Source organism: Pseudochaenichthys georgianus, chromosome 13 (genome assembly GCF_902827115.2).
Source record: "Pseudochaenichthys georgianus chromosome 13, fPseGeo1.2, whole genome shotgun sequence".
In the NCBI taxonomy this organism is placed as follows: domain Eukaryota; kingdom Metazoa; phylum Chordata; class Actinopteri; order Perciformes; family Channichthyidae; genus Pseudochaenichthys; species Pseudochaenichthys georgianus.
Window position 1 is genome coordinate 32,876,048 of NC_047515.1, and position 16,895 is coordinate 32,892,942.

General features: G+C 41.1%; 1 protein-coding gene across 1 annotated transcript in view; it reads right to left on the reverse strand.

The window, feature by feature from the left end:
* Positions 1 to 16,895, reverse strand: part of lsamp (limbic system associated membrane protein) — a 452,726-nt gene that overhangs the window by 2,425 nt on the left and 433,406 nt on the right. The window contains exon 3 of the mRNA XM_071205172.1: positions 166 to 310. Coding sequence (XP_071061273.1) covers positions 166 to 310 — 145 coding nt within the window. The remainder of the gene's footprint in view (positions 1 to 165; positions 311 to 16,895) is intronic.

Genomic DNA, 16,895 nt, shown 5'->3' on the forward strand with positions numbered 1-16,895 from the left:
ATATGCTTATGAAGGTTATGTTTAATAATTTGTAAATGTAATCCTAAGGAGAAGAAACAAATGGTTCTTTCCCATCTTTAAATGCAGCTGTTATTAAATCTAACGATGAAATCAAAGAATAAAAAAAACAAAAACATTTTGGTCCGGTGTCTAGGTCAGTGTTACCTTCTGTATGCGCAGGCTGTACTCGAGCTGTCCTTTAGTCACCAGATCTACTCTGGGGTCCAGAGACCACTTGTCCTGGCCGGCATAGATGATGTTGGATCTATTGAGCCAGGCCACTTTGGACACTTTGTCATCCACATAACACCTGCAGGGACAAGAAGAACAAGTAGTGTTAAGGGAAGTTAAGTGAAATAAAAGCCGGGTTTACTTAAAAAAAGAAAGAAAATTACGTGACATCCTTCATTTCATAATATGTAAACTCAAAATCAAAGAGGATGTATAATTTTGTAGGAACTTATCTGCATCACAGTTCAGCTGTTGTGGTTTAAACTGCTGAGTGTATTCCCTCAGTTAAGGTTAGTTAAAGTTTAGAGACAACTTGGCGCACCTCTCATTCAGAGGTCTCAAAACAAGAGCTATGTCTTAACCTGTGTCTCTCTTCCTTCTTTCTCTCTCTGATAAATACATCTCCTTTAACAGTCAGCATATTTCTGTGGATGAGGAAGGACACCAGTATGCTGTTGTTTACTCCTTGTTGCAGACAGTCAGAACATTACTCCAAGAAAGCTCGAGCTAAGACAACTCGCACAGGAGGCATGGAAGCCGGGCGTCTGCCTAATGAATAAATGTAAATGTGAGAAGACGTCAGAATCAATGAGAAGGGATATCAGCCGTAATGCTAGCTGACAGTGGATGCGCCTCACATGCAAATTCTAGTGACTCCGGTACCAGGCTGTGCACATGGCTGTGGAGTGTGTTGGGCCACAATGGAGCAGATTTGGGAGGCAGAGGAGTGGGGCTGTCTTTGGCAGGTGACCCCGGGTGATGCACACAAGTGGTGGTGCAGTCACCCCTGCCTGTTACCCAGTGGGAGCTGGATGTCAGGTTTGTTGAAGGCTTGTACTCACAGCTTGAATCCCTGTTGATGTTCCTTCCCTTTGTGTGGAGCCCAGATAACTCACTGTATTTATTGACTCGCTTTGACATCTACACTCTACTTTCTTCCCTTAGAAGTGAACAGCTTTAAAGGGATTTTCCTTTTGTTTCAGATATCTTCAAAGCTTTAATTAAAATACTTTATAGTTATATGCATCCTAATCTTATGCAGACACATTTTCCTATATTGATGGAGAGCTAGTCTTTATGAACAACAATAAAATAACTATAAAAGTTTGGACTCCAATGGACACATCGGAAATACTAAAATGGAGCCTGACTTACATTTTTTAAATCCATATACAGTATTTCATTAAACGAGTTCTTAGATTCAACCTCTGCAAATCACCCATGAAGGGTAGGCCCCTTTGGTGTAATTCAGAATGTGTCCTTGTATTCAAGTCAAAACATCGCTGCTTTTAAAGAAACAAACAACATATTTTTACCAACATTGAAAATGAGTACAAATATACACAGAACATGATGCTAAAATTGCCCTGCTAGATTCACAGTGACCTGAAGGAGAGCGGAACTTTGCCAGGCTTCCATTTGTTAATATTTATTTTGGATTCAACACCATGTAGCCTGTCATCCTCGCCAACAAACTGGTCACTCAAACACACTGAAAACCAACACAAGCTCACGACAAGGGTGTTTTCCTATCCCTCCTCCTGTTCATGCTCTATGGTGACTGTGAAAGCATCCATCCAGACTGCCAACTCATTAAATGTGCACAGCGCTTCTCTCAGGCTCTGAGCTGGAACACGGTTCTTCTCTATGATTTTAATGTGAAATGGTGCAACAATACAATGCTGGATTTCAATTTCACTCAGAGGTGGTTGGTGGTTGATTTCAAGATGCAGTCCAGACAAGGAGTTGGATGGTGTGAATATCTTGAAATCATCTTTGACATTTGAGCAAAACACAGAAGCCTTATCAAGAAAGCAAACCTGCGTCAACATGCTATCAAGAACTGAATTCCAAAAACCCTTCTACAGTTCTTCAGCAAGTACATTCCGTGTTTCTCCTTCACATGTTGGTTGCCATCACTCACTGTCATAACCAGAAACCGTCTCCATACCACAATTAACACCTGTTTCCAAAAAATCACTGGACTGCACATTACGAAGCCTAGCCTCATTACTAGCTGCCACTGCGTGTGCCTCGCATGTTTTAATGTTGTGAGACTATGTGTGTCATCACAGCGTTCATTTGGCTCTCTGTTGAAAGATGCTGTCACCTCAACAGCGCGCAAGATTCACAGTCACAGAACTTAACAGGTTTGTAGTTCAGATCAAAATGTAGAGCCAGTGCAAAGGTGAGCATGGCAGTGGTGCATATAAGTAAACGGAAAGGTAATGAGGAAAGGACCTACAATTGATGCCATGACCTGAATTGGTATTATAGCCTCTAGGTCTGTGAGCAGCAGGGAAAAGCCCATGACATCATGTCGGATAACACCCATCATCTCCACCCACAGATCCAGATGCCTTCTTTCGTGGTGTAGCCTATACAGTTTATCTAGAAATGGGCACAGAGCTCTGTTCATTCCATAAGACCTCCACTGGACTAAGGATCTCAAGAACAATAATTAGCTCTATCTGGATCTGCCATGTAGTCTTTTCCCCTACTTATTATTTAATTTATCATTATTCTTTTTAATAACGACCTACGGTACTTACTTTTTAAATATAACTGTACTATCAGCTCAACACAGTTCCATACAGCTATTTGCTTATAATTGTCTATAACTATTACTCATGCCTAAAATGGGTTCGCTTTCTTGGATTTATGACGTTTATTGGATAAGGTGAATTGGAAGAGCCAGATGACCGACATGTATTCAGTCCAGTCTATGACACTGTCCTGCAGTGTGGGACAAGGGGTCAACATTGCATTTGTATACACTTTCCCTCTAAACCAGTGTTTGCATATTTTCTTTATTGTAAGAGCCCTCTTGTACTAAAAGGGTTTTAACATTACCAGATTGTTTGTTATATAATTGTACGATGAAGCTATTTTTAATTAGATTCATAACAAATAAATTGCTCACTTTGTGTAAAAGTTCTAATGCTGGGATTGATCATTCCACAACCCATTAGTGACAAAGTCCTACTTTTGTGAAACACAAAGTGACAAGTTTAACAGCTTTTAGGGGATGGCAGTGAATCACTAAACTGTCCAGGCTGACTGTACGGCTGCATCTTGTTGGTTTTCAATGAGCTTGCTTCCTTTCTCCCCTTATTATCTCCTGTCTCCCACCGTGAAGTAAATGGGAGGAGGTGAAAAAACGAAAGCACGTAAGTGAAGGACAGAGAGAGGAGACGTGAACAGAATCATGACACCAGTTTCCTTTGGTTGTGTCTTTCACAAACATACATTATACTTAATAAAGCATTTTGATCGTTTACATTTCTTAATATTATTTATTAAACAGAATTGCGTTGCTAGGCAACAGCATGGGTCCATTCTTACTTCCTGTCAGCTGATTTAATTCACTGACATCAGCAAATGGAACCTTCAGATTGATGACATCATCTTTGCCTTGATATGAAGTGTGCAGGTCCCAGCTGTGACGGTGAATTCTTCAGAGCATCAGGCAAAGGAACTAGTGTCAGATCATTGCAGACATAGGTTTTGTAGCAAGCTAACATTAGGGAGACTTGCACGTCTATTTTAACGAGATAATCTAAGTGAACTCCATTTTTGTGGCTTTAATTCAGTTGAACAATTATATTCAGTTTGCTTAACAACAGGTCATTTCATCACCGCAGTAGAGATGGAGATGAACAATAGAGATGAGATGGAAGTCAATCTCGAGATTCTGCGAAAAGAAAATCAGGAAATCAAGTTGTTGCTGGAGCAGGAAAGGACTTTAACACTAGAACCGCCAACGGGTACATTTTACCCGCAGCTGTTTTTTTATTGTATGTAACTTTTTTTCAATAAAATATTAACGTCTCCCAGTCCGTGACTTTTCCTGAAAGTGTGTTATGTAACACCCTCTGTTGTTAAAAATTGTCAATATGAAGTCAGATTGAAAAAATCGCCAAACAAAATTGATATTTATACCTATTTCCGCCAGCGGGTAATATTTACCTCATAGAAATGCAGCGCTCCTCGCGCTATTGATTTTGCGATCAAAATGATCAAAATACTACGGAGGGAAGATATTTTCGTTTGGAGGGGAAGCTCGCGAGTGTGTGTGTGTGTATACGTGTGTGTGTTTGTGTATTTTTGCATTTGTGTGTATTGTGTTTGTTTCCCAGAGAAAACCCTCACGAGAAACACCGGCTGTTGTTATGCCTGCTGTGACATCAAGTTACTCCGTTCTCCGCTTGTAATTATGCCGAAGCTTCAAAGTTATATTTATCATCTGAATTTGCCGAAACAAGTTTAATATTCTGAAAGCCAAGACTTTGTTTAATTTAAATCAGATGAAAACAAACTGTAACGGACCCTGCCGTGTTATCTATGATTACTATACTCTTACGTTCATAATTTCAGCCGGAGGGAGGGGGGGCGGCGCTGCTGGAAGAGCAGATTGCGAGTGAGAGGTGCTTGTCTTCGTCCCTTTACAAGCTTCAAAAATGTATTTATCGTGTAATTTTGGAAATAAAAGTTTCATATTCTGAAAGCCAAGACTTTGTTTGTTTAAAATCAAACAAAACACCCGAACCCTGAAAAAATAGTTTTTTACGTAAATCCACGTTTACTCTGAAATGAGCCGTTGCTACTTCCGACTGATTTTGATAGAGCGGGTCACATAATATGAAAAGCTGAGAGTCCACAGATTATATTGGTATACATGTCATCCCTGTGCGATCAAAACTCACCGTTCTGTATGGTACATTGTACCTTGGAAATCAATAGCGGGTAAACTTTACCCGTTGGCGGATATAGGTATACAGCGACCTCTGGCGGTTCTAGTGTTAAGGAATAAGCTTGAGATTGAAGGCGCTAAGAAGAAGGAAGCGATGCTGAAAGCATATACAGAGCATGCAGCTGAGCTACTTAAGCAGAATGTGAAAGTGAAAGCCCAGAAAATTGAGCACAACGTATTGCGCGTCAACAATGAGGACCTGAACATGAAATACGGAATGCTCCAGAGGTCACACAAGAAGGTCGAAGCAGACATGGCTGCCTTGAGAAAGGCAAACCAGGAACTCAAACAACTGAAAGAACCCTGTGTTGAGGAGAACGCTGTAGAGATGGCTTCTTTGCGTGAGAGAAACCAGGAACTCAAACAACTGAAGGAGCATTGTGTTGAGGAGGAGGCAAAGATGGCCGCCTTGCAAAAGACTAACCAAGAACTCAAACAACAAAAGGAGCGTTGTCTTGAGAAGAAATCTGTAGAGATAGCTGCTTTGCGTGAGAGAAACCAGGAACTCCAATTACAAAAGGAATGTTATGTTGAGAAGAAAGCTGTCAAGATAGCTGCTTTGCTTGAGAGAAACCAGGAACTCAAACAACTGAAGGAGCATTGTGTTGAGGAGGTGGCCGCCTTGCTGAAGGAAAACCAAACACTGAAACAAGAGAAGGAACGTTCTGTTGAGGAGAAGGTGGACAAGAACAAACAAACAACTGGAAGAACCCTGGAAGAACCCTGTGTTGAGGAGAAGGATGCAGAGATGGCTGCCTTGCAAAAGACAAACCATGAACTCAAACAAGAGAAGTTGCGTTGTGTTGAGGTGAAAAATGCAGAGATAGTAGTTTTGCATGAGAGAAACCACGAACTGGAACAACAGAAGGAACGTTTTGTTGAGGAGAAGGATGCAGAGATAGTCACTTTGCATGAGAGAATCCGTGAACTCCAACAACTGAAAGAACGTTGTGTTCAGGAGATAGCCGCCTTGAAAACATCACGGTGGAGAAAATTCATTAATTTCCTTTCTCGTATCGTCCCAGATGTCCCCGACGACTACAGAGAAGGCAGCCTTGACATTTTTTTAGGCCAATTACCTTCATTTAAAAATTCCTTCGCTTCTAGCACTCCTAAAAAACAGGAAAAGGTTAGCAAAATAAAGATCTGGTTAAATGTAAAAGGTCACCCAGAACATACTGTAGGCGATTTCAAGCGATTACAGTTAAAAAAAAACCCTGATCCATAAGCGGAGTATCGTTAGTATAGTATAGTAGTAGTAATAGTAGTAGTAGTAGTAATAGTATAGTTTTTTTTAGGCTAGAGTCTAGCCGCTAGGGGCAAAACAATTACCTTCATTTTAAAATTCCTTCGCTTCTAGCACTCCTAAAAAACAGGAAAAGGGTAACAAAATAAAGATCTGGTTAAATTTAAAAGGTCACCCAGAACATACTGTAGGCGATTTCAAGCCATTACAGTTAAAATAAAAACCCTGATCCATTACGCATACAAATAAATCCAGTAGAGACTTAAACTCACAGTGATTGTGCAGTATTGCCCTCTAGAGAAGAACAACATCTAGTTAGATTCAGTCTTGATATATATATATATATATTAGGGCCGGGACTTTAACGCGTTAATTACGATTAATTAATTACACAAAAATTAACGCGTTAAAAAAATTAACGCATTTTAATCGCACTTATTTTTGCACAGCGGAACGTTTCTCACTGGATGAGTTTCAAGCATACCGATTCATCATCATCATCATCTTTATTTAAAGAGACTCTTGGTCCATTATTACAAAACATACAACACTCAAATATATCGATTATACTGGAGCACCAACTAACGTTCATGACTTCAGCATGGGACTTCAAACAACAACAAACCACGGTGATCAATAGTCAAACATGAACGAACAAGCTGATGAGACCGCTTTGGTCGGCCCCGTGGATGGGACATTTTGTTTTAAAAAACGGACGGATGGAAGCGTCGATAAGAGCACGGTTGTGTGCAAATTATGCAAAAAAGAATGTGCATATCACCGCAGCACATCGAGCCTAAAGTATCACCTAAATGCAAAGCATGTAGCAGCTAGCGTGGACGTTAGCCCGACTCCGAGTGCAAGGAACCACACCCTGACCCAACCCACACTCAACCAGATGACTGGTTTCAGGGCCAGGATAAGTAAGTCCACGTCTGAGAAAATAACCAGCTCACTGGATTGTCACTGGGCTCGACATTAAGGACTGCCCGATGGCCCGGGGCCATCTAGTATTTAGCTCGGGCAATGAAGCCTCGCCTGCTGGTGGCCCGATCGGGCAATCTATTATGCCAGTATCATGCAGCTCGCGGATCCAGTAATGAGTGACCCGACAGTAAAACTAAACATATCTACAGTATAACTAGTTTAGGTAGTTTGAGAGGTAATTAAAATAGCTACGTGTGATATTCTAACCTGAAGTGTGTGTTTTGTTCCGCTCACCGCTGCATGCGATCATGCAGAGCTGCGTGTCGAGTCTCGACTCGTCAGCAGCAGCTGATCTCTCTCTCCCGTCAGATTAGACTTCACTCGCGTTTATGTCCATATCGATCAGATGCAGCTAGTTCTAGCTAATGATAGACTACCTGCTTATTAAAAGACAACTACACAATAAGTGTCGCTATGCAACTGGATGAGGCCACAAAGTATAGCACAGCATTATGCATGTGTTTACATGCCCACCGGAGCCCCGAGGCATTACCAACAGATCAACGCACAATCAACCCACACAGGACATCTCTTTCTCCACATTACGTCCGGATGAGGAGGCATTCGTTCGACCAACTTACAGTTGTTAACATTACAAACATTTTTAACAGGGGCCATAATAGTGTAAATAATGTTTGTTTTGGCAGTTATAACTGAATGTAATGTTTTCTACTTTTTTCCATCTGGGAAGGCATTTGCCTTCATCAGATAGAAAGTGTTTTGACCAACAACTTAAGTGTTTCTTATAGCTATGCAGGAAGTGAGCAAACACAAACAAGAACAAACAAACAAGTGAAATGAAGAATACAATTGAAATTGTACAATATAATATTGTGGTGGTTCATCTTAGAATTCAGTCTAGAGAATGCACCAGACAGCATCTAAGACCTGCACAAATTAAAAAATGTCTAGGGGGAGGCCCCCCAAACCCTTCGTGCCATTTCGTCCATTTTTCAGGGCAATCTCTATTGGGCTCAGGGCCATCTGTAAATTAGCTTAGATGGCCCTGTGCTTAAAAATCGCATTTTCAGGATATATATTTAAACAGTTAACATTTATTAGATCTGTTTAAACATGAACCTGTTAAGCAACATTTTCACAAAACTGTGTCTCAGGGCTTCTTAACATTTGACAACCTATGTGTCATACCCACTTAACGGGAAGAAACTCAGCTAACTGACGATATGAACCATTTATACCGAAACAAAACACAACTCTAACACCAAGCGTATGAATTAGCACTAAGCAAAAGTATGCTAACGCACTTAACTCACGGTAGACATATGTTATACTTCATCGAATCTGCACAAACATATCATAAACTGAGATTCCACAGATTTCAATGGTATAAGTATCATCACTGTGTATGAGAGCTTCCGGTTTTGGACATGCTGGCCGCGCATCACTCTCATTCACCAATGGTAATGTTTAGATGGATTTAGGAACTTCCTCTCGATTCTATTGGCTCTAACGGTTCAAAAGAGGTGTCAATCACCAACATCGACCAATGGGTTCCATATGGCAAATACACCTAAATGACCCCATAGGTGGGTTTTCTTTTTCTAAATCTCTCTAAAAAGGTCAAATTTCACTTGTTTTGCATCAATCTTGATACAGGGTACTTATTATATGTTATAGTCTGGATTCCTAAAGCTTTTTGTCTCCAATCCCATAATTCAAGGGTGGTTTTCACCCCCTTCTACCTCACACAATTACTGCAACTCCGCACACCCCCGAAGCACAACACCCGGTCAGCTACAAGCATCCTGTTAAAGATCCCCAAAGCCCATACATCCTTTGGCCGCTCCGCCTTCCAATTTGCAGCAGCAGATAGCTGGAATGTCATTCAAAAAACGTTGAAAATGAAAACCTTTGTCTCCCCCCGCACCTTCAATGTCACTATTATTGACACCCTGGTACACACATGTAGCTGCTTTGCCTGATGCTGATTTTAATGACTGATTGAACCACAGCAATATTGTTTTAGAGTTTGTATATGTTTAACTGCTATGCCTGTCATCTTTGCTCTATGTGTTTGTGTTGTCTCCTGGGTTCTGTAGTGCCCGGAGACTGTCTTTTAATTTGTTTCCCTCCCAAATCCCATCCCCTCAGGAAGCCTTTGCCTCCTGTCAGGTCATCATTGGAAATAAAAATGTGTTCTTAATTGATTTTCCTGGATAAATAAAGGTTCTACTACTACTACTACTACTACTAATGACGGAAACTATAATTTACATTTGTTTTACTATGTTCAATCTGAATTTACTTTAAAATAAAAACATCTATATTGATTATGACTTTTCTACATCAAACTCACAGGTTTACCATTGCTTTGAGAACAAAGATATTAATGTACCCCTTTTAGAAGTGAAGATATAGTCATTTGTTCTGGGCATGTCATTTTCGAGCCTGAGACCTGAAAAACAGGCTTGGGGCTTAACAGTTAACAGCTTGTTGTTACCAAACCTGAATCCTGATCTTGTAAGCACGAATACAACTGTCTACGGCACACAACATGTGTAATGTGTAACAAACAACTTATCCTTTAAATGTAGTTCACATATGACAACCTATAATCGATAGATGTGCCATTAAGTTTGTGATTTTCTTTTAGCAACTATCTCACGCCGTCTGATCTCATAGAGTATTTCCTCCATTAATAATTACTGATCCTAAAGCTTTTAAAGTCTAGACAAAGACAACACATTATCTACACAGCGCTGCCCTCTTTGAATTAAGGTAAAGAGGTGAGGCAAGATAGTTTGATATTACTGCAGCTTTAATTGTCCAGAACACGTTCCATTTAAAAATGCTTTTCCTTGGACCCACAAAGAAAACACCTTTTGTCGGATCCCCATTAGCACTAGCATGAGCATTGGCTATTCTTCTATTAACTCTTCATTTCTGTATAAGACTATGGCAATGTGATTAACATGTATGCCACTTTATCATTACTTCATGACACTACATTCTGCATTTCACACTGCAGAACGTTAAAAAAAAATACCCACCTTCACAATTTATTTTAACAATCTTATCACTTGGAGCAGATAACTGCCCGTGTTGCTGTTTAATGTCAATACATTGTTAGGTAAACTATTTATATCTCCAGCCTTTTATCCTTTCACACCAGCAAACGCAGTACTAGATCTTCTCATTGAATTCTTTTAAAAGTCCCTAGGGTGTGCTCTGAGCGGTAAGACTACTTTGTCTTTTCATGCTCCCTGGGCATGGACTGAGTTGCAAAAATATCATTACCTTAAGAGCACTGCCTTCTTTAAATACCTCTAAACTTTTACAAAATGCCTTAAAGGAAACATGCTGCTGTTTTATACCCCCTAGAGAGATTGCTGGTATGGCCTTGATGTCCCTCCTTCTAGACTATTCCCTTGTTTTGCTTTAATGAAATGTATGTGTTATACAATGTGAAACTGCTTGTGCTGCCATCCTGAACGTGACTCCCTGGAAGACTATAGTGCAAGTATCTGGCTCAAGAATGGATCAATAAAATACTTTTGATTGATGCGGAGGAAAAAACTTTTCTTGGGAGTTTTTTTATTTTTGACACCAGGACATTAAACAATCTCCTAAAAGCTGTTGAGTTCTGCTATATGAAGGGCAAACAGCCTGACTACATAGTTTGTGATTGTTACAAACACAGTTTAGTTATGCCTGTAAGTTACTCAGCAAATGTTAATATATTCATCATGCTACTAATATATGTTAAAACGAAAAATAAAAAGTGTGAGGTACTGTCCTGTTGCAGCTATTGGACAAACATCAATTTCCACGAAAAGAGGAGTACATGTATAGTGAAATAAAAGAGATGGAGCAGGATGCATCCAATTATAACCTCTGTTTGAATGAGACAAGCAGTTCCAATTATGTATTGCTCTCAAACTGTGAGTGTTACTCCTCCATAGAACTGTTGCAAGCTCTTGGTTAAATACAGGTGGCTGGGACTATTAATCATCCAAATGCCCCTAATTGTATTACCTCCTTTCAGTTAGCGGTCACCATATGCTGCTCCATATGGGTCAAAGAAATAGATAAATAAGTACACAACACATGGTGCTGTACATGCCACCACCCTCCTCTACATCAATCACAGCCGATGCTTCACACGCTCGTCTCCCGTTGCTTTACTGTATGTCTTTCCATCTCATCTCTTCACACCTCTGCCTCACCACTCCTCATATTTCTCATGCTATCCTAGTTTCCTCACCCCATCTGCCTCTCTTCCTGTGGACAGCATGAAATAAAAATGAAAGGATATATTCCTTGATCTGCACTACGTTATTTTCACTGCACTCCACTTTTGTCTGTCTTCCCTCGATCTATTCGAGCCTCCAGAGGGTACCCACCATTTTCGGTGCAAAGGGAAGAGCATGCTCAGTAGTATTTATTTCCTGTTCTCGCTAATGAGCAACTGCCCGCAAAGCAGATAACTTCCTATCACTTGTCAGAGCAGTTGTCTGCCTGGAGTTTTCGCTTTTTCCTAGCAGAGAAGGGTGTCAAGGTGCGTAGCGGCAGAGCCTGTTTTTTTTGGGTTGTGCGAGGCTCAGCTGCACCAGAATGACATATAAAAGCTCGGCTTTCCCTGGCACATTCAAGTCCCATACAAGTCCCTTGCAGGGAACGCGACTTGATTGGAATAGCGAGCTACGGTTGAACGATTTGTAATGAAAATCCATCCCATTAACTGGCTGCTGCCCTCACAATGATGCAGAATCTCAGATGTGTTATTTAGCCAGTGTGACTTTATTTATTTGAATCTTTTAAATCACAACGTCATCTACATGTTCGCAACCCCCTGCAGAATCCACTCCAAGCCCATAATCCTCTGCAGAATACACAGTCTCTGCTTACATAAAAAAGCTTGTAAATGCTAGCAAATATTTGCTGATGCTTGTAAACAAAACCTTATTAAATGTACCTTTTTTTTTTACTGTGTTTTACAAAGTATCGTCGTTGTTTATCAGTCCCTTCAGAGACCCGTGGGCTGGGTTTGCACAGGGTCTGCTTATTATGGATACCTACGTTGCTGTCCTGCGCTGTGTTACCATGAGCCTTGTTGATCGATGCTTTGCTGTGCTATATTATACTCTTTTCTGCCCCGCTGTGCCGTGCCAATATGGACTAGCGAATGGGCTATGGCTGACAGGGGACTGTGTGGGCTGACAGATGCCCTGGGCCAGAGCTGCTGAGCTGGGCCTTTGTTGACAGGAGGGTTGGGCTGGATGGATCCCTGCTCCAGGGCTAGCTGTGGGGGAGGACCAAAGAGCAGGCTAGAGCCAGTGAGTGAAACCGTAATGAGAGCGGCGATGTGCCAGGAGTGACAGAACAGCACCACCACCCGCTATCCCCATCAGCACTCAGTTTTCCTGATCTGACTGCGTCTTTTCTCTTTTTTTGCATTTCTGACACCTCTTACCAAAATAATTTAATTACATATTTCCTCTTTGAAATGCTCCTGTCTTGTTCTGCCCATCCCTTTCAGTATTTTCCTTCCATCTATGTCCCTCTCCTCACCTTCTTCGCCACATATTAACTGATCCAACTGTGTCACAAAAGTATATCAGTGTTAACTCACGTAATGCTGCAAATATCCATGTGTTCTGCATCAGATACTCTACCTGCCATGCAGAGAGCATCTGAAGTATTCTATAATTATTCTTCAAACAACCAACTTGTTTCAGCAATCAATAAAGATTAAAGGCAAGATCGGCACTGTGTCTGTTTGATCAAAAACTGCCTCACTCCATCCCAAGTGCCGCTGAAGCTTGATTGTCATTTATCTGTCTGTGTTGTTTTAGATGTATGTGGCAGGGGGTACAGAGGGTAGGCAAATGGATAGCCAATGAGATACACTAAAAGACAGCAAAAGAAAAAAAAAGACAGGCCACAGAAAGAAGCGACACGAAGAAAAGAGGGAGAGCAAGCCATTGTACAGAAGCAAAGCTAAACCTGTATACTAAATCAAAGCCAGGTCATTCCTATATAGTTCTCAAAGGAGTTTCTTGCCCCAGATTTTCCTTTGCAGGATTACTGAAGTATTTAAAGAGAGGAAAGATGAGGGTGATATGTTTAGGGTGATAACCTGACAACTCTTATTAATAAAGATTTTAATCAAAGCTGAAAAAACAGTTGGCCATGCAGACACCAAAAAGACGTGTCTGTTAAACTGGTCAAATGTTCTCTGTCTTCCTATGACTTTGATCCATAGACAAATAGGGACAATATAGACAACTGTTTAACAATTTAACTTCTTCAAGGCCTGCCATCAGTCGCTATAATCACTTCAGTCAGTGGAACTCATCCCACCCTCCCCTAACCCTGGAGGGAGATCCCTGGTGACGTAATAGTATCAGAATAGACTTTAGTAACCTTTATTGCTGAGTCGATTTATCCTCCCTGCTTCAAAGCCCCCAGCCAGCCACAAATCCTGATATAATTCTCCCACCATGAAGCCCCTCCATCTTTCTTGGCATGCATCAGTGCTTAGAGCAAGCCATTAATCAGGGCAGGAATGATTGTTCTGAGACTTTGCCAGCAGACCAAGAAGAGTGAAAAATATTCATTATAAATGGTAACAAACAACTCAGTAATTTGTAGGATTGTTCGATTCTAAAATGCTCGGAACAGGTGCTATTTCACTGCTGATGTGTTGCCAGCAAGCAGAAACATGTCTCTGTGTCTCATGTTTCAGAAGCCGCTTGAATACGATTGTGTGCTTGGGGCTGCTGTGAAGTGAAGGGTTTAGAATCTCTTCTGTCGTCTGGCCAGTGTAGCAGAGCAAAAGCAGAAAGTAAACCTTTGGACACCAACATATAACTGCTGATCAGAGTTGATACTGTTCAGGTCAGCAGCACAGGAGCCCTTACTCTTCAGCTGTCAGTCTTCACTTTGACCCATCCTCATTTGAAAGTCAATGGGACAACTCCTGCAAAGTTTCCTCTTCCCCTCTTCTGTGTTTTTTTAAGCAGGGTTGCATGTAACAAGCAGAGTTGGATGTAACGCGTTACTGTAATAATATTACTTTTGTCGGTAACGGAGTAGTGTAACGTGCTACTTTTATAATTCAGTAATCACACTACAGTTACTAACATTGCCCCGACACGCGTTACTTCGTTACTTACTAAAATCAGTCATAATCAAACCTCAACAAACACCTGCAAAGAACACATGCTAAGGTGACGCACAGCTATTTGTTGTTTGTTTATATCACGTAGTCTGTTCTTCTTCTCTGTTTTCCGGTTGTTGCTTGTTTTGAATGACGAATACACACTACCGCCGCCTGCTGGTAAGGAGAGTTATTGCCACTGACGCATGCGCAGTTCGTACGTGCTCGGCTGAAGTCTTTGCGGTGTCTGGTTCCAGTGCAACACATGGCCAACACGCAGGAGAACACGCTGACGCAACAGCGTGAGCAGAGATAGACTGCGCAAAATATACAGATAGCAGGAGACAGAGGACAGCCACGGTCAGATAGGAAAACATTCAGGATCTGGATCAGTCTTATGCGACAATGGAAACTGAACTAAAGAGAACATTTGAAACTTTAGCAGTCTGCGTGATCTGCCTGCAGGGAGGGGCGGGCCGGCCCTGCGAGTAAAGTAATGAGTAAAGTAACGAGTAAAGTCAGTTAATTTATGTAGAGAGTAACGAAGTAGTGTAATATATTACTTTTTTTTAAAGTAATATGTAATATGTAATATATTACTTTTTTTTAGTAACGACCCCATCTCTGGTAACAAGCTTGTGATAGATGGTGCCTCATTGAGTCGTAGGCAGGAGGATCTATGGCAAGGGCAGGATGCTGCTATTAAATCTCAGGAGATGTACTGTGCCTTCTCCTTCTACCGTATATATTCCCTTTTGACACTCTCATTCTCCTTCCATCTCTTTGTATGCAGCTTTTTACCTTTTTGTCTATTCCCTTTCCTTCTCAATTCATTCTTGGTCTATCCATCTTCTTTTTAGTTACCTATTTTTACCCAATATTTGCTCATTATCCTTTTAGTTTGCCTTTTATTACTCTCCTTAAGACTGTGGTCTGACTGTATAGCATACTTGACGTAGAATTGTAACTGTGTTCAATTTGAATAATTTCCCCGTGCCGTGGTTCATTGTTTATTAATGTGCTTCTGCGGCATTTACCGACCGCTGCAGTGCTGGCTGCTCTTCCACGGGAGTTTATTCTCCCGTTAGCTCCCGGTTAGCTCACACTGCAGCGGCCGCTCTAAAGTATTCACTGTCCGACTCACACAAGCAGTTGATACATATCCCCAGTTCCCCATAAGTGAATGTGTGTCAGTCTGAATTGACGCTGTTTGGCATCACAACGCTGTTATGAAAGTTTCTCTGGTATAAAATGGGTGATGTTAGCATAGCAACCGAAGCTAAACTGACTACTTGCTATTGCTATCCTATTGTGGCATAAGCCGTTTTCTACAGGCACATTTTACCGGCGTATTTTTATTATGATTCTACTTGTGATAGTCGGACACGACAACCTGTGCAGCCCATGTATTGATTCCATCCGATAGCTGCTATAATACAAAACAACACGTCTGCCTCTCTCCACAATGATCGATAACAGTGAACGGATGGTCAAAGTAAGGCACAAATAAACAGAATCACACGGAGCCTGATTAGTGTTGCCTGACTTTATAAAGTGTGTTTATAAGCACTACTGCTTGTAGGCAGGCGTGACAGTCGACCCATGTTCAGGGGAGGTGGGTTTAGTTTCCTGCACGCCTCGACGTAAGAGAGACGTAAGCGACCCCACCTCTTAGCTCCGAAGCTCTTGCCTCTAGTCTTGACCGACAATTTTTTGGAGCTGGAAGGGAACCGGATTCCGGTGCTAAGAGGCAGCGCCGCTGCAGTGTGAACAGGAAAAACCGGCACTTTTCAGGCTCCAGCTCCGAGCCGGAGCTGAAAACGCGTTGGTGTGAAAGGGGCAAAAGAGGAACTTATTTAAATATGTCCTTACCTTAAATCAGTAACAGATCTATTCATTTGAAACCAAAACCATGATGTTTTATTAAATGTAAACAAGTTCTTTTGTTGAATTTTTGCACAAAAACTGCTACCATAATCTGAGAGCAAATACATATACCTTCAAATCTAATTGAGAATGCAACTGTAAATTGTATTATAAGGTAATTTAATTGAAATACAGGATAGCAGTCTGTTATAGAATGTAAAGTTATACGTATACTCTATACTATTCCCAATTTAGTAGAGTAAAAATTATTCTGCAAAACGTACTGATCTTAACTTACTGAGTATACGCTGTCTCGTGCTGACTATGAGTAAGTAAGTATAGACAGTGCTATATCATATCTAATGTAAGCTACATGCCACTTACAGCGGACAATTACACTCATTGCTCCACAATTATGGCTGCAAAGTTTCAACATTTACCGCCCATTACTAAACGCTGCATTATCCTCAACACACAACCTCCTCCTATCACGACATGGTGTCGAGTGTGACACTGTGGAATTACTACCTCATTTCTCAACAGTGCACATTTACCTGTGATGAGGTCCATCACTGTGTTTGAGCATTACGGGCAGGTGAATCAGTTGATGATGAAGGCCACAGAAGGATAGCAGAGGCAAAAATATAATATATATATATATATATATATTGTCAGAGTTTCCATCACAT